The sequence below is a fragment of the Protopterus annectens genome, chromosome 15.part0 (assembly GCF_019279795.1).
Source record: "Protopterus annectens isolate FY-2018-M chromosome 15.part0, PAN1.0, whole genome shotgun sequence".
NCBI classification, from domain to species: Eukaryota; Metazoa; Chordata; order Ceratodontiformes; family Protopteridae; genus Protopterus; species Protopterus annectens.
The window spans coordinates 115,162,362-115,186,809 of record NC_056749.1 but is presented as its reverse complement, the minus strand read 5'-3'; the positions used below and the strand labels follow the sequence as shown (position 1 = coordinate 115,186,809).

General features: G+C 42.1%; 1 protein-coding gene across 2 annotated transcripts in view; it reads left to right on the top strand.

Moving 5' to 3' along the window:
- LOC122789991 (tumor necrosis factor ligand superfamily member 10-like) overlaps nucleotides 1-24,448 on the top strand; it is a 220,621-nt gene that overhangs the window by 92,636 nt on the left and 103,537 nt on the right. For both annotated transcript variants that reach the window (XM_044057504.1, XM_044057503.1), the window contains exon 2: nucleotides 533-688. In XM_044057504.1, the coding sequence (XP_043913439.1) occupies nucleotides 533-688 (156 nt within the window). The remainder of the gene's footprint in view (nucleotides 1-532; nucleotides 689-24,448) is intronic.

The window sequence follows — 24,448 nt, the reverse complement described above, 5'->3', positions numbered from 1 at the left end:
TCAGTGTAAGTGCACCGATCATTAAATATTTGGTCTGATACGTGTTATCATTGTTATTATTTTGCTGCTTGGCTGAGGCCCATTGAGTTCATCTACCTGTTTTTATGTCTAACCCAACTAAACTGGGTGGATAAGTGACTTGCTCAGAACAGGATATGGATAAATGGGAGGCTATCTGCACCATGTCTGCCTCTCAAAAGTATCTCATTCACAGGTGGTTACCTTTGTCACTAGTTCCTACTATAGCTTTTGCTTTATTTTAAATTCTGTACAATGGAATTACTTTCATGTCCATCCCAGGATCACTCAAAATTGTTGCTGTTTGTGCAGTTAACGACTTCTCTGAAGCAGTCACTATCATTTTGGAAGGAGAGTTATGCCATATGCTGCACCATTTTCCATGTAACAATGTGCAGGTTTTCTCTGGTTCTGAACTAATTGTTGTACCAGCATGATTTAAATTTACTGTGTGCAATTCTGTATTGTATAAATATTTAAAAGGTCTTTCCTTCATTTCTTTTTCTGTTTTTAGGCAAAAACCCAGGGCATACTGGAAGAACTAAAATGCCTTGAGATCCTTAACAATCTGAATGGAGATGAGGCGTTCATTCCTAAAAATCCAGAGGAAATGATCTACTGGGAAGCCTGCACAAAATTGGCAGAGAACATCAAGTCATACATCACCACGGTTTGTTGAAAACCTCTACTGACTGTTTTTCTTCAGCCTTATATTTCAGAACTGTCATGACCTGTTGTTCTCATGTAGCTCATGAAGGCGTATGTTGAGTGTGTTGCATATGTTTGTAATTTAGTCACATTAGTAACTGGGAAGGTCCCAGTAAGCCCAGCTTTGTCTAGGGTAACCTGGAAGCACTAAATACTTAAGTCATGGCTTGCTTAGTCACACAGCATGAGGATGAGAGACTTATTAAGATATACACCATGGGCAGTAAATCTCTTTCATTCCTGATGTCCAGCTGGATAGAAATTACTTCTTACAGGTATAAAATATAACATTACCTTCTTGCAAGCCGTGTCAGACAGCTAACCATATTGAAGATAGAAGACCTGATCCAAATCCTTCACAGCAGCAGAATTGGTTGCCATTTTGTACTTTGCAGCAAGTATGAGAGCAGCTGTGAACTGTAGGTAAAACAAAACAAAGGAAGTCAAGATCCCTGCCTATATGAGTGCCATTTGCCAAAGTACTGTGTCTCACCTTCATCCACAAAGCACAGCAACAAATAGGAAAGACAAATAAAACTTCCATCCTGATCATTAAAATAAAAAGGACAGGAACCACACTTACCCAGTGTATGCATGATATGGTGTCAGTAACCTGAGCATGCTTAGGGCAAGATATTAGCAGACTGAGTGACTGCACGTAGGCATGAAAACATAGCCCCAATTAATTTATTTATTAAAATATGTGACGTCTGTTATAAAACTAAATACATTGCATCTCACTGGAGTGGGTGGAATGGTGTCTTTTATTTATGATGTCAGGAGACTCCACCTCCAGTTTCACCCTTTGGGCATATAATGGCATAACAAGTGAAATACATCATTATATAGACCCAAGTAAGATTTATTGCTTAACTAATCACTTTCTCAACATGCTAACTAATACACATAGCTGGAAGAATGTGGAACATTAATATGAAAAGAGTTACAGCACATTAGTAGAAAAAATGCAGGAACACAGAAATGAATGCAAAAACAATCGCACCTGAAGCATAACGGAGTACAACATTGTGTATTTACAGTGGAGAAACATATGAAAAGTGTAACATGAGGATGTTTGTTAGGATGCTCAATAAACAACACAAATAAGGATGTGGTTTCAGTCTCTGTGAGGTCTTTACTCTGAGTACTTCTACAGTGAAATGTTCCATGTGATGACCAACTTTCTGCAGCTGGGCATTAGCAGATTTAAGATCTCTAACCCCTATATGCTCCATCCCTTTTTTCAAGATATAAAGTACACCCAACTTAAACACATTCTGTGAGGCAGCATGAATTGTATACACTGATCATTTGAAGCTGTACTTCATTTTATGCTAAGCATGTTATGGGCTGTTTTACATCAAAGTCAGCTCTTTAGTCTCTTAAATGCAACGTTTCTGTCTTTGATATCATTACCAACTGTCAAGCTGTGTACGTTTTGCTGGTTTCTTCAGTGGCTGCCCAGTTTTAAAATGTTTGATTAGGTTGCACTGACTAGAAATCTGAGTTTGCTTTTAAGACAGTTTCTGCACAGCAGCAACTTCACAAATTATTTTTCTTGCAATCTGTATTTTATTGCAACAGTACCGGTTAATTTTCCTTGCACTTTAATGCATTTGCTATATGCAAGTAACTTTGCTTGCTGCTATACTGCTTTTTATCTTCCTCTTGAGTAACATGATCCTGGTTCAGCTGCTTGGCCATTTAATTCACCTTCAGACAACAGACATTCCCATAGCTTTTACTTGGTCTTCTTCAGATACAGTAGTCTTTTGGAATTTATATAATATTATTGCTGTCTTTGATCAGCTTTCTCCAGCATTTCCTTTATTTTGAGTTGATTTCTTGACATTGGTAATATAGTTGGTGATAGACCAAGTCCCTGCAGTAGAGTGCTGGTATATTGCAAAGATGAAAAATGGTAATCATCATGGCTTTTCCCACCGCTCTTTCTCATAAAAAACTTCACTGTTGGGACAGATGTTCATCGTAAGAGTCATTACTACTATATGAATCTTAATGTATAGGAAGTATTCCATAAGCTGCTGTCCTACTATATGCTTTGATGTCCAGAGCTTTCAGATATTCCTTCATGGGACCATCCTCTCTCACACCACAGATGTCAATAGAATGTAAAGTTTTTTGTGTTTTTTGCCTCAAGAGCATTTTGAAGTTAGTCTGTTAGAACCAATCACGCTACCTCCAGTGCCATATTAAGTACCATTTTTAAGATTTTTTTCTTGACTTTCAGAAAACCTAATGGAATTGCTAATGTTCCAATTAGATCTCTGAACTTTGAGATTTTATGTAGCCAATGTCATCCCCAGGAATGGTTCCAGAGAAAGGTCACCAAAATTTATGTTTGTAGCCAACAGGTACCTCTGACAGATTCCTACCTTGAGTGATTGCTCTGCCTTGACCATAACAGTATGACTATAAGGTGTTTAAGTGTAAGCTTTATACTGTTTTCAGTAAAAAAAATGTTTTGCAAGGACTGCATACTTTGCAGAGCATAAAAATCTCCTTGATTAAAGCAAAGGGTGGTCACGCCTCAGTCAAAGGGAGACTTTCTTCACCTCAAGTGAGCAAAGTCTAAATATTCTATAAATGGATGAAATGTTAGTAACAGAGAACATGAAGCATTTTTGACCCAATCAGTTCAGAAAGGGCCTAAGGTGGATGGCTTTGGAGGGGCATACATTAGACAGCTGCAGGTTCTGACATCATCTTCTATGGTATCACAACCTCCCATGGCCCCTTCTGAGTGTGATGGGCATCTCAATCATACCATGTCTCTATAGAAGTGATGGCTGCAACACAGCTGAACACTGCCTTCTAGGGCTCCCCAGATGGCATGTGTGCTTTTTGTGGTTTAAGAAGCCACTGTCCTTTGCTAGATATACAAGTTGATTTTGCTCAGGAGCCTATGGGTCTTGGAAAAGAAATAACCACTACTTTTTCACAAAGGAAATCCAGATAGGTTGAGCTATCCAGGCCATATCCAATAGACCTGATAATGATAGATCTCTCTCTCTCTCGTCTCCCCCCAGTGCATGCCTCATTCTCCTCCATATTTGATTATAAGCATTTAATGGAAGACTAGGTGATGAAATGGCAGAGGATTTATGTTCCTCCTTTACTGCTGGCAAATTTCCTAGTTTTGGGACACCCCCCCAAAAAGAGGAAAAGGAGACAACCAAAGTGTGAGCATTGCTTGACAAATCGGCACCTACTTTATAAACACTATCCTCTCCTTAGTTACAGGGAACAATTCCACCCACCGTCTCTTTCACCTAATGTGGAATCTAATAACAACTATTTTGCCCTCAAACCTGTCCCAACTAACATCATAAGAATGATGCTGAAAAAAACTGAAACCTTCATCCTTAGCAGCTGAGCAACTCCCCACCAATGAGTACCTCAAACTTTCAGCTGATGCCATAACTCTGCCTATCTCCATTCTGGTAAATACGTCTATAGCAGAACAATATATCCCAAAATTATGAAAAATTTTCTACATCACCCCTCTACATAAAGGAGGAACATCTACTGAATTAAACAATTACAGACCCATATCAAAATTCTGGAAAAATGTATACACCCACAATTACTACAGTACCTGCTATCTCACAACTTTCTCTCTCCCTCCCAACACAGTTTCAGACTGAAACCACAGCCCTAATTAATTTTTCTAACATCATCAACCAACTCAGAAATTCAAACCAGCAAGTAGCATCAATCTTCCTAGACATGTCAAAAGCATTCGACACTGTCTCCCATCAGACACTCCTTAATATTCTTGCCTCACTAAACCTATCAAAGACTTCTCTCTCCTGGTTCCTAAGCTATCTTTCTGACAGACAACAAGCAGTAAGATGGAAATCCAAACTCTCACCACTTCTGCCTGTCTCAATCAAAGTCCCCCAAGGATACATACTAGGGCCCTTTCTTTTCACCATCTTCTCTAATGATCTAGCCTCATCCACAACACACGCTAAAGTAGTTCAGTATACAGACGACCCAACTTTAATCTGCTCCAGACCTCCAAATAGTAGCCCATCAAGCTTTTGTTCTTCTTTTTTGTTCTTCTTTCAGCTTTTCCCGGTTAGGGGTCACCACAGTGGAACTCTGGTCCACTTATAATTGGCAGTAGATTTTTACAGTGCCGAGGTGCCAGCTCGATGCCCAACCTTCAACAAAGGCATGCCCATGTACGCATGTCTTTCAAATGCCACTCGACCGCGGGGAGGACATGCAGACTCCACACAGATGGCACTCCAGCCGAGAATCGAACGGGAGAACCTCTTGCTGCACCACCGCATCAAAATATATGTAAGTAAATCACAATTAATCCTCAACCCCAAAAAGACACAGGTAATGCTATTTACCAGTAGCAAACAATCACCTACTAATCCTCCTTTCACCATTTTTTCAGCAAACAACACAGACATCCAACCAGTTGAGCTTACACAACTCCTCGGCGTGACTATCGACAACAAACTCAGATTTGACCAACACATAGCCATCACAATTAAGAAACTTGGCTCACTGTACAGAAGCAAGCCATTCCATACTGACAATACCAGACTAGCCATATGTAGAATGGTCCTCCTCTTTACGCTCCTTTATGCTTTCCCCCTCTTTGCCAACTTAAAAAAATCAGACTTAACCAAATTGGAAACTTACTACAACAAAATAGGCCGCTTTGCAGCCAACCTTCCCCGCCAAACCCACCATCGTATTGCTCTACATAAATTAAATTGGCTTGAGCTAACTAACCTTCTCCATCTCTACCAACTTAAATTCACACACAATATCATCTTCCATCCTGACAGTTGCCCATCCTCGAGGAACTTGTTGTTCCCTGCTCATGCCCACGAAGTCTAAGGTCTGCAAACAGAAACTTGCTCACTGTAAACAAAGTTAACAACACTCACAGTGAAGCCCTATTCTCAAATGAAGTAGCCAAATTATGGAACTCTCTACCCCACATCCTCCAAAACACACCTAAATCTACCAATTTCAAACAACTATTTGAACATCCATCCAAAAACTGGCATTGCTCCAGTGCCAAACCTGACTGACAAGATGTCTATAACTCTCACATCACACTGTCCACTTTTCTTCCTCTCCTCGATATTACTATTGCTCATAAAAAAAAAAAATATATATATATATATATATATATATTGGACATCTCATTTGTTCATAACTTTTATTTAATATGTACACAGTGCTAATTTTATTATTCTCGCACGCAGTGATCTTTACTGAAATGCTTGTGTGATTTTCTTTTTTGAACTTGTATCTACTAGAAAACATACTGAATACTTCTTTGTATAGACTAAGTGGATGATGTGCATTCTGGATCTTACTATATGTATACTATTGTGCTATCTAATTAATGTAGTTTGCTTATATTTCTGTGAAGCTTTTCTCCCTGGGCCTATGTTGAAAACAGGCTTCTGGCCCAGTCAGTAAATAAATAAATTTTGTCTGACTTGGAAAAAATCAAGGAAGAAAACTTAGTGTACTCATATCTACTCACTTCTCAGTTGAAACACTAGTGATTTTAGGTTCATAGGTGTTTACTAGGTTAATGACCACAAGGGCCTTTTTAAGCCTAGCCATGCATCCCAAATCTCTGACAAGTTCTGATACCCTTGATAAGTGTAAGCAGGGGCTTGGGAGATTAAACATTTACAGATCACCTGTGTCCATTAGAGATATAGGTGCCAAACCAGGGATGAATCTCCTGTTCACCATCCAGTTGTCCAAGTTGCACTTGAATTGGGTTAGGGAGGTACTCTGCTTCACATGGATGGAGAGCCTGTTCCATAGACGGAGTAGTCTCTGTGATACATACCTGTCTTTCAAGCAGGTCCTGTTTATATCACAGGCATAGTTCAAGTCCTTAGAATGGGTAAATGTTCTTCGTGTTTCACTGTTGCAGTCATCACATTTGGGTTATCTTCTTGCAGTAGCACTCACTCGGCCTGATTAACAAAGTCTTGGGTCCTGCATCGGTTGCTGTCCCTTCTTCCATGACGTCAGGTCGTCAGGGGTATAAAACATGCAGCCGACACCATTACATCAGTCTTTCTTGCCGTGCGGTGCCCGAAGCAGAAGCAGTTCTCAAGTGCTGGTTGGCTGACTCCTGAAATTTTCATTTTCGAGTTTCAGAACCGAAGTCTTCAACTAAAAGCTAAGTACCCCATTGTGGAAACTTTTTCTTGCTTTAAACCGATGTCAGTAAAAGTAAATAATTGCATTTCTTGTGGAAAGCAAATACCTCATAAAGATTTTCATTTGTACTGTATTCCTTGCCTAGGCCATGATCACGACGTACCTTGCTCTTGGTTTTGTGCCTTATTTAAACCTCAAACTATCCGTCGTCAGTATATTTTCGCTTCTAAATATTTTGTTGCTCGGTTCAATTATTCTGATATGTCTTCGGTAAGTCATTCGACTACCGACATTCTGAAAAAAACGCAAAGATAAAGACAGAGACAGGCCGCCTAGGTCCAAAGCTGCCAACAACGCTTCTCCTAAGCCAGTTGCCAGTTCACCGGTATTCAGTGAGGCGCTTTCCCAGGCCCTCATACCCGCTACTTCATATTCGCAGGCCTCTAGTGAGACCCATTCGGAGTCTGGTATGCCGCGAGATGCTTCAACTGTGGAACCTGAGGATGTCTCTACCATGGATGGGTCCAGAGCCACTGAGCAGGCACTGGCTTCTGAGGGTGTATTCAGGCCTACTAACTTGCATATTAAACCGACACCATCTTCTTCTTCAAGGCCTGAAACTTGAACCATGCCTAGAAAACTGACGCCCAGACCGCATGGTCAGGCCTCTATGCCTAAAAAAAAAATGATAAGAATGGCTGAAGACCTTATTACTTTAATCAGGGGAAGCCAACCTTCCCCCTCTAAGAGACCTAGTACTGAGTTTGCTTATGATACTTCTGACCTGGATTCTGAAATTTCTGTTTCCTCTGATGACCAGGATTTACCCTTATCTACCTATGATGATTCTGATGCTGAGGACTCAATTCCCTCTGCTCCACCCCCCCATAGGATTTCTCTTTTGGTGAAACCTTGCATATTCTCCGGGAGCATTTTCATTGTGAAAGTCAGGATTTCTCTGATTCGTAAAAGAGGCTTAGGGATTTTTTACTCCTGCCCCAGCACAGGCCTTTAGCCATACCTGCTGTACTAGACATTGTTGATGATGCTTTTTCGGAATCTAGCTTGGCCCCTGACCTCCTGCTCCCAGAAAACCTGATAGATATTACAGGGTTCCTGACTCCCACAAGTTCCTTTTCAAAAATCCTACTGCTGATCCTGAGACCATTTCACAGGGACCCAAGGGCATTAAAGCTACTACTGCCAAAAATCCTACCCCCTCTGATAGAGACTCCAGGGCACTGGATAGATGGGGTAAGAAGGTATACACTTCTGCAGCTTTGGCCATTAGGGCTTTAAACTGCCAGCTTCATATGTTAAAGTATCATCAGCATATTACTGGATTACTTAAACAGAAAATGATGTTGATTCCTGATTGTGCTGAAGATAAGGATTTACAGGATTTAATGCACTCTGCTGAACAAGTTGGGAAACATACTTTGCAATGTGGCTTTGATTCACTAGAGGCATCTTGCAGGGCTGCTGTAACTGGGTCTGTACTTAGAAGGCATGCTTGGCTTAAGGAGCAATCCTTGCCAGATTATGTTAAAGGTAAATTAGTGAATGCTCCCTTAAATCAGGACTGCCTGTTTGGCAACAAGGCAGAAGAAGTTGTTAAAAAGATGGAGAAAAAAGCTAAATCTATTCAAACTGTTAAAGATTTTTTACAAGTACAACCTGCAAGATTTAGTAGGCATTGGCCTTCTAAGAACTGGTCCTTTCCTGCCTCTTCCAGACCTTGTCAGTCCAAACCCAGATCCAGCAGAGCACCCAGGCTTCAGTCCCAAGGTACGCACAGGACTAAGCAGTGTGTGTGTGTGTGTGGGGGGGGGGGGGGGGCTCCACTTCCAAATCTGGGAGTAATAAAACTCCCTCCTATGGTAAACTGTCTCAATGACTTCTTTTTAAAACTTCCAAGCACTTTTCAACTGACTGCCCCTTTGGGGGGAAAGATTGCTCTGCATGCAAAGAACTGGGAACTCATTACTCAGGACAAATGGGTATTAAATATAGTGTCCCAAGGATACAGATTTCACTTCCACACATTACCATCCCCAAGCGGTTGGATCTACCCGCAAATCAGTGGGTAGAGGGCGAGGCCCAAAAGCAAGTACTCTCTCTCTCTCTCTCTTAAGCATAGGGGCTATTCAATTGGTACCAGAAGAGGAAAAGGAACAAGGTTTCTACTGGAGACTTTTCCTGGTACCCAGAAAAGACAATTCATGGTGTCCTATCCTGGACCTGTCTACTCTAAACACCTTTTTAGTGATTCCAAAATTCAAGATGCTGACTTTTCACCAGTTGCTTCCTATGCTAGGCAAAGATGCCTGGTTGACAGCACTAGATTTAAAAGAAGCATACCTGCACATCCCAATCAGGGAATCTTGCAGAAGATACCTACGCTTCAAAGCAGGCTACATGCACTATAAGTTTTCTGCACTGCCCTTTGGCTTATCTACTGCACCCAGGGTATTCACAAAGTGCCTAGCTCTAGTCATTGCATTTTGCAGGCAAAGAAATATTCAAATGTACACATACCTGGATGATTGTCTAATTCAGGCAGAAAGCCAGGACCTACTTTTGAATCACCTGGCCTTTGTACAAAGGGTGCTAACTTGTCTAAGATACACCATAAATGAAAAGAAATCACACCTGGTACCCTGTCAACAAATTATATTCCTGGGAGCAAGCTTGAATACAACTTTCCAGATGGCTTTCCTCACGCCAGAGAAACAAATTCATTTGACAACCTACTTCAAACAAGTGGCCACAAAAACCCTGCTATCTGCAAGGCAAATACTGCAAGCCTTGGGGTTCATGACCTTCTGCATTCTTCTAATTCCATATGCAAGACTGCATATGAGGAAACTGCAATGGTATCTAAAAAGCCTATGGTCTCAACATTCTCAGGATCTAGAAGCTATGATTCCTATCATACCTTGCCTATGCCTGGAGTTCCAATGGTGGGCAGAGGCCTGCCACCAAAACAAGGGACTACCATTCACACTACCCCCTGCCACCCAAACCCTAACTACAGATGCATCAAACTATGCATGGGGGGGCTCACCTGGCAGGGAAGTGCATTCAGGGCAAATGGAACCCAAATCAAATGCACCTACATATCAATCAAAAAGAAATGTTAGCTGTACAGAATGCTCTGACAGCCTTCAAGGACCACATTCTTCCAGGACAATTAATGGTAAAGACGGACAACGCCACTGTTATGTGGTACATAAACAAGCAGGGGGGTACACATTCTTACTCCCTCCACAGACTAGCCATGGCATTGTGGAACACAGCCTTGAGCTACCAAGTGCATCTACAAGCACAGTTCCTGCCAGGAAAACTAAGTACACTGGCAGACGGACTAAGCAGAAACCTCATGGACCCACACGAGTGGAGACTGGAACCAAGGATTTTCAACATGTTGACAAGCAAGTGGAGGAGCCCAGATATAGACCTGTTTGCCTCCCCCATAACTATCAACTGGACAAATTTTGCACAAGGACTCCCCACAAACAAGATTGGAAAGTGGATGCTCTGCCTTTCAGATGGAAAAACCTATCAGTTTATGCCTTTCCTCCTCTGCCTCTGCTCTCCAAAGTACCACTAAAGATCAAACAGGACAAACCAAGGATGATTTTGATTGCTCCAGACTGGCCACGCCAGCACCGGTACCCTTTCTTGCGCAGTGTGTCACTGTTGGCCCCATGGCACCTGCCTCAGACTACTTCCCTGTTGTCTCAACAGGAGAACCAGATTCTGCACCCTCAGCTTCAAACACTGAACCTAGCAGCCTGGCTAATTACCTAGTCCCTTTTACCATCCCTCAGTAAACCAGTGATGGATATCATTTTAGAGGCAAGGAGGCCTAGTACTAGAAAATCTTATGCTAAAAAATGGAAAAAATTCTGTGCCTGAACCAATCTCAAGGGATGAGCACAGCAGCGCCCAGTTTACCTCAGATTTTACAATACTTAACTGAGATGCTTCATAAGCGTCTGACTTTTTCCTCAATCAGAATTTACGCCTCAGCCATTTCATCTCATTATAACACAGAACATCCCCTCTTCTCTCATCCACTGCTGAAGCAGTTCCTCAGAGGGGCCAAAAATTTAAGACCACCCAGGAGAGCTCCAACTCCAGCCTGGGACCTTAACTTTGTCTTGGAGAAACTCACTCTTTCTCCTTTCGAGCCAGCTGCTACTGCAGATTTAAAATTTCTTTCTTGGAAAACAGCTTTCTTTTTAGCAATCACTTCTGCAAGAAGGGTATCTGAATTACAGGCCCTTATGGCAGTGAAGCCTTTCATCATCTTTCATGCAGACAGAGTGTCCCTCAGAACCAATCCCTCCTTCATGCCCAAGGTGGTATCCAGTGTGGCTCTTAATCAGTCCATTCATTTGCCGACCTTCTTTCCTAATCCACAGAACAAAGGGGAATGGATACTGCACTCCTTAGATGTGCACAGACAACTTAGATTCTACTTGGACAAGACTAAACCTCAAAGGAAATCTGATCAACTGCTGGTGGCATTTGCTGCAGGGGCAGAGGGGAAGGCTATTTCAAAGCAAACCATTTCTAAACGGATAGGCCATTGCATACATTTCTGCTATAAGCATCATGGAAAACCTATCCCACAGGGGATCAGACCCCACTCAACCAGGGCTGCATCTACCTCTGCAACCTTTCTCAGAGGCGTCCCTACCAGGGACATCCTTGAAGCTGCTACCTGGAGTTCTGCACATACTTTCACCAAGCATTACCATTTGCCAATTTTCTCTAAATCCAGAGCTGGCTTTGCCACTGCAGTCTTGCAGGGGCCGTATAGCTGGTCCTAATGCTATCTAAATTCCTCCTCCCATCCTTAGCTTTGGGAATCTATCCAGATGTGATGACTGCAACAGTGAAACACAGAGAACATAGCACAGTTGTGTACACTTACCATAAATTTAGATGTTCAAGTGTACTCACTGTTGCAGTCCTGGTTACCCTCCCTCCAGCCCCCTGACTTATTTTGGCTATACCTCTACTTTCCTTTGCTATGCTTAAAAGCTTTTTGGTGTATTTGCTTTTTTGTTGGAGGTATAACCTTGTATATTTATATATTTAATTGCTTCCCATTAGGGGGGGCACCTGACATCTGGGGCAAGAAAACCTGATGTAATGGCATCGGCTGCATGTTTTATAACCCTGATGACCTGACATCACAGAAGAATAGACAGCAACTGATGCAGGACCCAAGACTTTGTTAATCAGGCCCACTGAGGGCTACTGCAAGCAGATAACCCAAATGTGATGACTGCAACAGTGAATACACTGGAACATCTACATTTATGGTAACTGTACACTCCTGTACTTTCTGGTGCTGTTTGTTTTAGAGATTTGCAGGAGGTCCATCAGAGTGGGGTCTGACAATGTCCTGTATGTCAGGCATAGATCACAGGGATTGGGCCTTAAGGCAATCTGCATAGGACATTTTACTTACACCCTGTATTCTTTTAGTGAGGAACCTCTGTGGATATTCCAATTATTGGATATGCCTGGTTAGGTACAGTACATACCAAAGGGGGCATTGTACTCAATGATAGGTCTGATGAATGCCAAATACAGTGGAATGCTGACTTCCTTGGACTTACATGCCATACCTTTGTTTATAAGTTGCACAGCATAGAATAATTTCCTCACCACTGTAGACACGTGATGATCAAAGGATAGATTACTATCTATGTGTGTCCCTAAGTCCCTGACTACTGGATCAACTCTAAGGGGAGTGTTGTCACAGGCACCACCAGGGGTGGATGACTTCCCGAAGGATACTGTTATGAATTTCTTGGCATTTAGTTTTAGTCCATGGCTCTGACACCGGTCGTTTGACTGTATCAGCCCCTCCTGGAGAACATTTGTGTCGGTGTGACATTCAATGACAGCTCCTAATTTGCAATCATCTGCAAATTTAGTCAGCCACAGACCACTGACATTGGCCTTGACTTCTGAAAGGTAAATGCCAAAAAGGAGCTGTCCAAGCACTGATCCCCGAGGGACTCCACTTGTGACTAGTCTCTTTCTAGAGGTGGACTCCCCAGTTCTAACTTACTGTGCCCTGTCTGTGAACCAGTTAGCTATCCACCGGGTGATATACGAGTTTGTATCTAACCTCTTGAGTTTGTCAACAATGCCCAAGTTGGATATTGTGTCAAATACCTTGGCCAGGTCAAGAAAAGTGGTGCGAACCATTTTGCCCTCATCCTTTGCTTTGCTGACCTTCTCAAAGAAGTCCACCAGGATGAGTAGACATGATCTGCCCTTGACAAAACCAAACTGGGTTGGGTCCAGTGTCTGGAGGTTTACTACATCACTACTGATCATCTCCATGATAATTCTTTCCATGGCTTTACATATAAGACTAGTGAGACTTATGGGTTTGTAGCTTCCACAGTCTGTAGATGGTTCACCTTTGCGCAGAGGGATGATTGTTGCTGTTCTCCATTCATGAGGCACGAAGCCTGTTTGGTGGCTATATTTAAATAGCAGTTCCAGAGGCCTTAATAGGTCATGTTTCATGCCATTTTGAAGGCATCCTGGGATATTGTCTTCTCAGTAGCATGAAACATGAGCTATTGAGTATTTATTCTCAGGTTCCCCCTAGCAGATGGCTCCTTCAGCAGACACTGTTATCATGTCAAGAGGCTTAACAAGTAACATTTAGAGACAGAGATATGACCTCCCTGAGGTCTATATTCAACTGAAGTCACTGGAACGTGTGTGTACCACAAGGAATGCTAATGACTGCAGCTAGCTCATTAGCATTTGAAGTCATACACTCCATATTATTTACCTCACATTTGTAAACTAGTACATATATGCAATAGTAAGCATTATTGCATTATATTACATTGACCACAATAAGTTAACATTTAGATCAAAAATGAAACTTTGCACATATTTAGATAGATATTAAGACAAGTGCATTTTCAGTCTTTAGAATGATATAAAACTCTGAAGCATCCCATATATATTTCCATGTGGTGTCTTCAGAAGTTGGCCATATTTCCTGGCTGATGGTAGGCATTGTTCGTGACTGTGAGAACTGAGCAGCAGTAGGCCATTCTCCTGGGTGGCTTGGCATTCTTTTTATTGTGTTTTTTTCTTGCCCTGTCTTAATTCTTTTGATATGGAGCATACACGAATCATGCAGTAGAGCCACTGAAGGGCAACATTTGTGCCTCCTCCCACACCATCCTGCCAGAGCTTCCTGCCTGCACTGTTTTCAGACAATATACCTCTGGTATTGACTTCCAGACATTTCTAAGTATCATTTCCAAAACTGATCTCCCAAGTCCCTCCACCTGGGAAGGTGAATAGTTTTGGTGGCCCAAGCTGTGATGCCCAAGATTTTACTCAACCTGGGACACCAGCAGTACAGACAGACAAGCGCTTTACATATGTACCACCACCAGGCTAGCACAAACAGTATACAGTGCTTTCTCAAGATGCAACAGCCAAATGGAAGTTTTGCCACCTCATCAGATCTCAGCATCAGTACATAAAAACTAAAAAATCATCAAATAGGAAAATGTAAAAGGTATACAGACAAATGTAAAGGAAATGTACAAAACAAACAATTCACTAATGAACGGAAAAGCTTTTATAGCGAGAGTTGGGAAACAGTAAAAGTAACAGCAGCACCATCTAAAAAAAGAAGAAATCAATACAGAAATGCCAAATGGTAGAAGAGTTTATATAATTATTAAGAAGATGATATGACATGGGAAAATACAGCCATAAAAAGTGAGACAAAAATTAAGAAATGCTGCTAAATAGAAAACCCTGGGTCCAGATGCATCCACTAAAATCTGGCTAAATATATTAACATCTTCACACAAATATTTAGTCCTGAGTTAAAATTATTTATATGTACATCCCCCGTTCCTCAGTGAATTGTTTGTTTTGTACGTTTCCTTTACATTTGTCTGTATACCTTTTACATTTTCCTGTTTGATACTGACCTGATTAAGAAGAGGAATAAACATATTCCTCCTTAAGACTGAGAATACAAGCCTTCCTTTCAATTATGAACGAACAATTTTCCTTCCAACAATATAGAAATTTTATACTGGAATTGGTACAGAAAGAGTTTATAGTCACTTAGAAAAATAAGTCATGGAAATAGACCAAAAAGGTAACAAAAGAAAGTCATATACAACAAAGATCATCCACAGTTAAGCAAATAATAAAAGAGAGCTGTAATAGTGGGAGGAATATAAATATGGCATGGATGGATTACAAGAATAATAGTTTCCTACATTCATGGCATTTTGAAATGATTACCTCTGTATAAAATAAACCATATCTTGATCAATAATGTAATACTTAACTACTTAGACCCTCCTAGAGAATACATTGGTCATCTGGGCTATTTATGATGGCACCTAGTTTAGAGTCATCAGCACGCTTGTCAGCCACAGGACTTTGCTGTCTGCTTTGACGTCAGAGAAGTAGATAACAAAGAAGAGTGACACCAGGACAAATCCCGAGGTGGTAACTACTGTTTTAGTAGAGAGTGTGCCAGCAAAACTAACAGACGGGGTCCTGTTAGTGATCCAGTTTGCTATTTGGTGGGTAACATAGGAGGGTACATTTAACTAGATTAGCTTATCGATTATGCATGGAGTGGTATTCAGGGATCTGACCAGGTCCAGATATGCCATGTGAACAGATTTGCCTGAGTCTAATGCTGAAGTGAATTGTTCAAAAAAGTCCACCATGTTTAAGAGGCAGAATCTGCCTTTACCAAACCCAATTTGATGAGGGTCCAGAGTACGAGGACTGCCTATCTTCTCATTTATGAGGCCCATAATGCTGCACTCCACTGTTTTACAGAAAAGACTGGTTAGGGTAATAGGCCTATAGCTGCCAGAGTCAGCTGTGGGTCCCCCTTTTGGTGTGGGATGAGTACAGCAGATGTTCTTCATGTTTCACTGTTGCAGTCATCACCTGTGGGTTATCCCTACTGTGGTAGCTCTTGGCCGGCCCGAATACCAGAGTCAATGTTTTTCTGCATCGGCTGCTGTCGCTTGTTGATTGAAGTCAGGTTGTTAGTGCTATAAAGCAAGGCAGCCAACGCCATTACATCAGTCTTTCTTGCCGTGGAGCCCGTAGCAAAAGCAGTTCGCAAGTGTGCCAGTCAGTCGCTACCAGAACTCGAATTACAGCTGAAAAAGTCTAAAGCTAAGTACCCCATTGGGGATCCTTTTTTCTTGCACTAACCAATGTTCAAAAAAGTTAACAATTGTCTCACCTGCGGAAAACAGATCCCACACCGAGACATCCATTCATACTGCATCACTTGTTTAGGCCCAGACCACGACGTTCCCCGTTGCCAGTTCTGTGCCCTCTTTAACTTGAGAACCATTTGTCGTAGAGCTTTTATTGTAGACAGGTGTTTTTGTCTTCTATTTTTACATTCCAAAATGGTGTCCATCAGCCAGCAATCCATAGACATTCTTAAAAAACATAGAGATAAAGATAGAGGCAGACCACACAAGACTAAGCCTTCTGATGTAAGCAGGTCGTCAGTTCTCCAGAATTCAGTGAGGCACTTTCACAGCCCCTGATGCCCAATACAATATCTATGCAGGCCTTTACTGAGACCCTGTGGAGTCTGATATGTCGCAGAAATCTTCTATGTCTTCCGAGCCTTTGGTTGTCTCTGCCTCGGTTGTGTCCGGAGCCGCAATGCAGGCACCAATGTCTGAGGAGAACTTTCACACTACTGATTCTAGGCAAAAAACAATGTCCTCACATCCAACTACCACTTTTCTCAGACCAATGGATACTCTTAGGCCTGGATGCCAGGCCACTCCTAGAAAGTCTACCTCTAGTCACCATCTTACTCCTGCTCACCACCCCAAGCTCAAATGCTGAAGATGGCAGAGGATCTTATCTCCCTTATCAGGGGAAGTCAGGCCACAACTTCTAAAAGGAAAAGACATCCTTCTCCTGAAATAATGACAGAGCAGGAATCTGATTATTCAGAGTTTGAAAAGGAACAACAACCTCTGACGACTTATGAGGACTCAGATGCAGAGGAATCCATTCCTTCTGCCTCTCCACCAGAAGACCTTTTCTTTGAAGAAACCCTTCAGACCCTCAGGGAACATTTTCCCTGGGAATCTCAGGACTTCCCTCAGTCTAAGAAAAGACTAAGAGAGTTTCTAGACCTGCCGCAGCACAGACCCCTGGCCATCCCTCTATCTTAGAAGTGGTAGATGATGTTTTCCATGAATCCAGCTTAGCCCCTGACTCCTTCCCACCTGCTCCCAGTAAACCTGACAGGTATTACAGAGTACCGGATTCTCATAAATACCTGTACAGAAATCCTACGGCAGACCCAGAGGTCATTACACAGGGACCTAAAGGAGCTAAGGCTAGTTCTGCAAAGAATCCTATTCCTTCTGACAAGGAATCCAGAGCTCTGGACAGATGGGGGAAAAAAGTATGCACCTCTGCTATCAATGCACTCAACTGTCAGTTCCATATGTTAAAATATCAACAACACACTTTGGAACTATTAAAACAAAAGATTTCTACCTTTCCTGACAGTGCCAGTTCGAAAGAATTAGCAGATTTACTGCACTCTACTTGTCAAGTGGCCAAACACTCATTGCACTGTGGATATGATGCCCTAGAAGCCTCAAGCAGGGCAGCAGTGTTAGGATCTGTCATTAGGAGACATTCATGGTTGAAGGAACAACCTCTCCTTGATCATGTCTTACTTGATGCACCCTTGAATAAGGACCTCTTGTTTGGAGTAAAAGCAGAAGAGGTTCTTAAAAAGATGGAAGAAAAAGCAAAATCTATGCAAACAGTAAAATATTTCTTTCAGGTTAAATCTGCTAGGTTCAGCAGGAATTTCCCCTCTAAGCACTGGTTCTTTCCTGCACCTAGTAGACAGGAGTAAGGGAAGCCCCACAGGGGCAGACCACTCAGGCCCCTATCCCAGGGATAGCAGAGAACCAAACAGTGGACCACTTCTGACCCAAAGGCAGGGAGTTCTAAGCCATCCTTCTATGGCAAAAACTCTCAATGAGTCCCTCTCCCCCCTCTGCCCTCCTTTCACTCACCAAAAGCTAGGAGGAAGGCTCTCCCCTCTGCAAAGAAAATTGGCTTTCTGTAACAAAAGACCAGTGGGTCTTCAAGATCATTTTTCAGGGATACAAATTCTCTTTCAACAAACTCCCAATTCCAAGAGAATACCCAGACTTACCTCCGAATCAGTGGGCAGTGGCATTGAAAAAAGTCCTAACTCTCATATCCCAGGGGGTAGTTGAACCTGTTCATGCAGATCAAACAGGCAAAGGCTTTTATTCCAGACTATTCCTTGTTCCAAGAAAAGAGGACAATTGGCACCCCATCCTGGATCTATCCATTCTGAACACCTCGCCTGTGGTCCACACATTCAAAATGCTTACTTTGCAGCCGCTGCCTATGCTGACAAAAATGCCTGTTTAGTGACCCTAGACCTAAAAGATGCCTACCTCCACATCCCCATAAGGGAATCCTGCAGGAAATTCCTGTACTTCAGGGCAGGCTCACAATACTTTCAGTTCTCTGCGCTACCTTTTGGCTTATCTACTGCTCCCAGGGTATTCACCAAATGCTTAGCCCCAGGCATAGCATTTTGTAGACAGAGAAATATTCAGATTTACCCTTATCTGGGTGACTGCCTCATTCGGGCAGAGTGCAAAGACAAGCTGCTCCAGGACCTCTTCTTTGTCAAAACACTCCTAACTTCCTTAGGGTTCATGATCAATGAAAATAAATCAAATTAAACACCCTACAGGAGGATCATTTTCCTGGGAGCACTGCTGGACACAGCATCCCAAATGGCCTTCCTATTCTCAGAAAAGCAGAGCTTCCTGCCTCTCTACTTTACCCAACTGGCTTCCAGAAGTCACCTCACAGTGAGGAAGTTCCTGCAAGCCTTGGGGTACATGGCATCTTGCATCCTTCTGATTCCTCTGGCCATGCTTCACATGAGAAAACTTCAGTGGTATCTAAAGAACCTTTGGTCTCAGCCTCTAAAGACCTCTCTCCCTCTGATCCCCTGTATAAGGGCCAAGTTTCTCTGGTGGGCAGGGGCCTGTGCCAAGAACAAGAGTCTTCCCTTCATCCTCCAACGTACTGGGTAGACCATCACCACCAACGCCTCAGACATTGCTTGGGGCACTCACCTAGAAGGCACGTGCACCCAGGGCCTTTGGGATGCCCAGCACCTTCCCTTACACATCCACCAGAAGGAAATGATGACAGTACAAAAGGCTCTGACATCCTTCAAACCCCATCTCAGGCAAGGGGTTCCCCTTATCAAAACAGACAACACTACTGTAATGTGGTACATCAACAAACAGGGAGGGACCCAATCTTACCCTCTGTGCAGGCTAGCCATGAACCTCTGGCTGATAGCCTCCTCCATGGGATTACACCTAATAGCCCAGTACCTACCAGAGATCAACCACTCCCTGGAAGACCACTTAAGCAGAAACTTACTGGACCCCCCACGAATGGCAGCTCCACAGAAAAATCTTTTTGCAAGTTACTCAGGAGTGGGGAACTCTGGAGGTGGATCTCTTTGCCTCGCACCTCAAACACCAGTTAGAAAAATTCTGTACCAGGGAGTATCACTGCCTAGCGTGGAAGGTATATGCCTTGACCTTTCCCTGGAACTCCCTCTTTGTGTACGCATTCCCTCCTCTGCCTCTTATTCCTAAGGTACTGATCAAGATGAGGGAGGAGAGACAAAAGGCCATCCTCATTGCTCCAGATTGACCCAGGCAGCATTGGTACCAGCCTGACATCACAGCCTCCAAAGCAGCTTCCCCTGATCTCAGACCTTTTGACTCAGGTTGGGGGGGGGGATGCTGCACCCAGACTTGCAGACTCTCAAACTGTCAGCATGGCTTATACTCTAAAAGCAAACAAGGGACCCCCCCCTGTTAAGCAAACATGTCCTAGACATTATCACAAAAGGCCAGAAGGCCCAGCACCAGAAAATCTTATGCTGGGAAATGGAAAAGATTCTGCTCCTGGAAACAGTCCAGAGGTGGCAGTTCCTCACAACTATCCATCCCTCTTATCCTGGACTATCTAGTGGAGTTACTCAATAGTGGCCTCTCCTTCTCTTCTATTAAAATCCACTCATCAGCCATTTCAGCTCATTTTGATACAGACCCACCCCTGTTCTCACATCCTTTGATTAAAAAATTCCTCAGAGGGGCTTCTAATATCAGACGTCCCAGAAGGCCACCCATGCCAACCTAGGACCTGAATTACGTTTTGGAAAAACTAACCTTACCACCCTTCAAACCTGCTGCTTCAGCAGAAATGAAAAATCTCTCCTGGAGGACTCATTTCCTGCTAGCTATCACCTCAGCCAGAAGGGTTTCAGAACTTCAGGCACTGATGGCCATTGAGCCCGTCATCATTTTCCATGCAGGCAGGGTCTCCCTGAGGACTAACCCCTTCTTTATGCCCAAGGTGGTATCTAATGTGACTCTCAACCAGGCCGTACATCTACCCACCTTCTTCCCTAACCCTCAAAACAAGGGGGAAAAAATTCTGCATTCACTAGACGTGCACAGACAGCTTAGATACTACCTAGACCATACTAAAGCCTTCAGGAAAACAGTCCAACTTCTTGTCAGCTTTGCCCCAGAGGCAGAGGAGAAGCCCATTTCCAAGCAAACCATTTCCAAATGGATATCACACTGCATCTATTTCTGCTACAGATTACATGGGGAAACCACCCCCTAAGTCTATTCGTACCCATTCCACTAGGACAGCCTGCACTTCCACAGCATTCCTCAGAGGAGTTCCCACCAGGAACATCTTGGAAGCTGCCACCTGGACTTCTGTCCGTACCTTTACAAAGCATTGCTACCTACCTCTTTTCTCTAAGGCTAGGGTAGGGTTTGCCAATGCAGTTCTGCAGGGCATGCTGATCCAGGCCTAGCTCTCTTACTAATCCTACCACCCCTCTCCTCAGCTTTGGGAATCCTCCCACAGGTGATGACTGCAACAGTGAAACATGAAGAACATAGTACAGTTGTGTACACTTACTATAAATGTAGCTGTTCGAGTGTATTCACTGTTGCAGTCCTGGTTTCCCTCCCTTCTTCCCCCTTATATCCTCTTTCATTAGGGAGACATAAGCTTCTTACGGTGGCTTTTGGCCACCAAGACCACTTTACCATATTTCCTGGGGCTTCTGACTGGTTAGGGCAAGAAAAACTGATGCAATGGCATTGGCTGCCTTGTTTTATAGCATTGACGACCTGACATCAGTCAACAAGCGATAGCAGCCGACGCAGAAAAACATTGATTCTGGTATTCGGCTGGCCGAGGGCTACCACAGCAGGGATAACCCACAGGTGATGACTGCAACAGTGAATACACTTGAACATCTACATTTATGGTAAGTGTACATAACTGTACTTTCTCTATACTTCTGACACAAATCCAACAGAGATTCTGAGTCAGCCAGGCGGTGTTTGGTGCTGATGAGAAAACAACCTGGCACATTGCCAGGACCCATGGAGCTATTGATTCTAGCTTTGTCGAGTGCACTTAGGGACTTGCTGAGATGTTACTGGGGTGGCACAGGCATGCAGTGAGGTACGTAGTGAGTAATGAGGAGACGATAAGAGACATAAAGTCTGGGCTGAGTTTGTTTGCTAATATTTTAGCGATATCCTCAAGTGTTGCATAAGTGATGTTATTTTGTATTAATTCAGAGCATTGCTGGTTATTATTTCTTAGGATCCTGATGTAGCTGAGACAGCTTTATGAGTAGCATATCTCTCATCTGTACAGATTTTTGCCTTATATTTTTGATCTGTTCCTCATAAACTAATGATTTCTAGCAAATCACTGGGATGATCTGAAGATTGAAGTCACAAAATAGTAATATACATTTGTGTTTCAGACTTCATATCCTTCAGAAAAATGCATGCTAAAACAAATCCTGTTATTATAGCAACTTTCTAAGTTTATAAGAGCAATGTTTATATTCCATCCCTATTTAAAATATACTGGGCCTTTGTCTCCCATTCTGTTAGGCTTTGCTCAGATTGTTTGTGCTACTAGTTGTTGCCCATAACACTCTCTACCAGACGAATATACTCCTGTTCTTAAAAGCCTTATCACCCCCTACCAAAACCTCAAGTCACTTTCAAAACTAACAACTCGGCTGGGGAAGCTCCGTTCGCCAATTCTGTTGGCAAAACATTGAACTCGCTTCCTGCTGACCTAACATCTGAGCCCTGATTACCCCAATTCAAGAAAAATCTTACACAACTCTAAAACACAATGGCTATGTCCTTGCTTTACCCCTGACTAACTTCCACCCCTCAACTGTGTGCTTTTTGAGGACTTCTTGCCTCTAAGTGACTACATCTTAGTTATTTGGTTAATATTCCAATAGCATGTATTAAATTGTGTGACCAAGTGATGCTATATCCTTAAAGAATGTAAGTCTGTATGGAAATTGTCAAAAGTGATATATATGTATACATGATAAAATTCTTTCTAGAATGTATGCAGTTTATAGTATGGAGCTTTTCTCCCCAGGCCTCCGGTCAAAATGGACATGTATACAGTCGGACTTTCCCGGTCAACAAATGTAAAATAAATACAATAAAAAATAAATAAAGAGGTTGAAAGGTATGATGACTAGCCTTAGCGTGGGTGGTAATTCATAATTCATACTTGCTCTTGAAGGATTTGATTTTGTTTCTTAGTTCTTTGCTGATAATTTTGAGTTCTTTTAAGTTTGATTTTACTGGCTAAGAGTTTCTTCCCTGTCGTATTGTTTGTCAATACTGGGTTCCACCAAATGAGTTTGTTTTTAAATTTAGCACTATATTTATTTATTATTTTTTTCATTTGACATTTGTTAACCAGGAAAGTCGGACTGAGCTACAGCCCGGGGAGAAACGTTGCCACAATACTACACAGTAATTTCACAAGAATAATCAGTCAACAATTTGTACAAAAAATACAACAAAAAGTGAATATGTATAGAAAACACTTACTCCCAAACAATAGTGCTGTGAATTAACAATGTACAAAATTTGCTAAAAACAGGTATATAAACTTTACAAGAAACCAGATTATAAATATCAAGAAGGAGGAAAAAAGGAAGAGATAAGAAATACAGACTTTGAAAAGGTTCAGAGAGAAGGCGAAAGAGATATGGAGTGTAGTAGCAAAAAATGAGAAAAAAATATAGTAAGCAGAGAGCAGTTATAGCAGCGAGAAGCACAACTATGAGGTTGTAGTCAGAGAGGTTAGAGAGACTGAGATTTAAGAAAGTTAGGAGAATAACGTTCCAGTAGTGATTTTACAGCGACTTGTCCAATTGTTATTCTAACTCTCACTTAGATCAAATCACAACTGATTCTGTGATGCCCCCCTCCCCAGCCAAGGAGATTTACTGAAGGTAGTGAATTAAAAAGAACAATTAAACAAAACAGAATAGCTCAGAATATTAAGCAAGCCAATATTAGCTGAAGATAATTAAAATGGTATAAAAATACAACAGGGAATGCAGAAACAGCTCAAAACAACTACAAGACCTAGACTTCAGATATGAAAAACGAGAGAAACCGTCCTTGGAAGTATTGCTTGGGAAGTATTAATGCCTACTCTGAAGTGGCAGCCAGCAAGAATTCACAGGTTAGATTTTACCTATGCTCAGCACTATGGATCCGGTCTGGGAACCATTATGTTGTTGTTTTAAGAGTGGTTTAGCAAAAGACTGTTTACAGTGCTTTGGAAACCCTTGCCAAATATGTAGGATTCTGATCTTTTTTATTCAAATGAAACAGGTGTTAAAGGCAGAGTAATCCTTTACATGGTGAAAAACAAAATGTAATCAGTTGTTTTTTGTAGTTGTAGACTTTTTAGTAGACTAAGAACATGGTGTAAGGCTTGTACAATCAAACATGAAGTCTTTTGTAAACATGATAGCTGAAACACAAATAATATGTCATGAAATGCATGCTATGTCTTTAAGCACCCGGGAAAGTTATTATAGATTACTTGTATGAGAGGTGTTGGATACTGTAGTTAAAATATTTACTGTGCCTGGAATGCAGAAATTCAAGCATTTTCTCAGTTGTTTTGGTGGAATGGTAACCTTAATCTGTTGTTTATGAGATAGTTGAAGAAGGAACTAAAACATTTTTAGAATACGTTAGACCAGACAGATTTGTTGTCATATGCAGGTGGAAACAAAGTGTGTGTTGGGTGGGTGGGTCATGGTTAGCAAAGCAATAGTATAACTTGTAAGTTCTTTATGTTCTGCTTCTTTATGTTCCAGTTAGTGTCGTTTGTAAAAGGCAAAGGTTATGACTACAGATAATACTCGACTGTTTCTGTTAAATCACTTTTATTTTGGGGACTTAGTAACATTTATTGGTGAGGAATTGTTGTGGTCATATTTCTGCTGTGTTTTGTGGATGTAGGTTTGCGG